The 360-nt window shown below is 54.7% G+C and overlaps 1 protein-coding gene across 1 annotated transcript in view; it reads right to left on the bottom strand.

Annotated features, from left to right (window-relative positions):
* LOC109468296 (NXPE family member 3-like) overlaps positions 1 to 360 on the bottom strand; it is a 3,747-nt gene that overhangs the window by 1,626 nt on the left and 1,761 nt on the right. The window contains exon 2 of the mRNA XM_019766550.1: positions 110 to 334. Within this exon, the coding sequence (XP_019622109.1) occupies positions 110 to 334 (225 nt within the window). The remainder of the gene's footprint in view (positions 1 to 109; positions 335 to 360) is intronic.

Genomic DNA, 360 nt, shown 5'->3' on the forward strand with positions numbered 1-360 from the left:
CTATACAGACACACACACACACACACACACACACACACACACACACACACACACACACACACACACACACACACACACACACACACACACACAGTCACACACTGCCTACTTCGTCCTGTTGGTAGGAAATTCTTCTCGAAGTCTCTTTAAGACACGGACGGCGCTGGAGGAGTGGACCATCCGCACGCTGACGGTGACGTCACCTGCCCACGGGAGGCGGAACGTCACGCCGTACGTCCCGTTCCCGTAGTCTCGTACCCGGCCTGGCGCGCTGGACTTGGTCTTCTCGGTGTAGATCTTGGCACGGAAGAAATCTCCTCCCCCAGTCTTCTCTCTTGCGTGAGAACACAAAAAAATGTA

Source organism: Branchiostoma belcheri, unplaced genomic scaffold (assembly GCF_001625305.1).
Source record: "Branchiostoma belcheri isolate BF01 breed outbred unplaced genomic scaffold, Haploidv18h27 scaffold199, whole genome shotgun sequence".
NCBI lineage: Eukaryota > Metazoa > Chordata > Leptocardii > Amphioxiformes > Branchiostomatidae > Branchiostoma > Branchiostoma belcheri.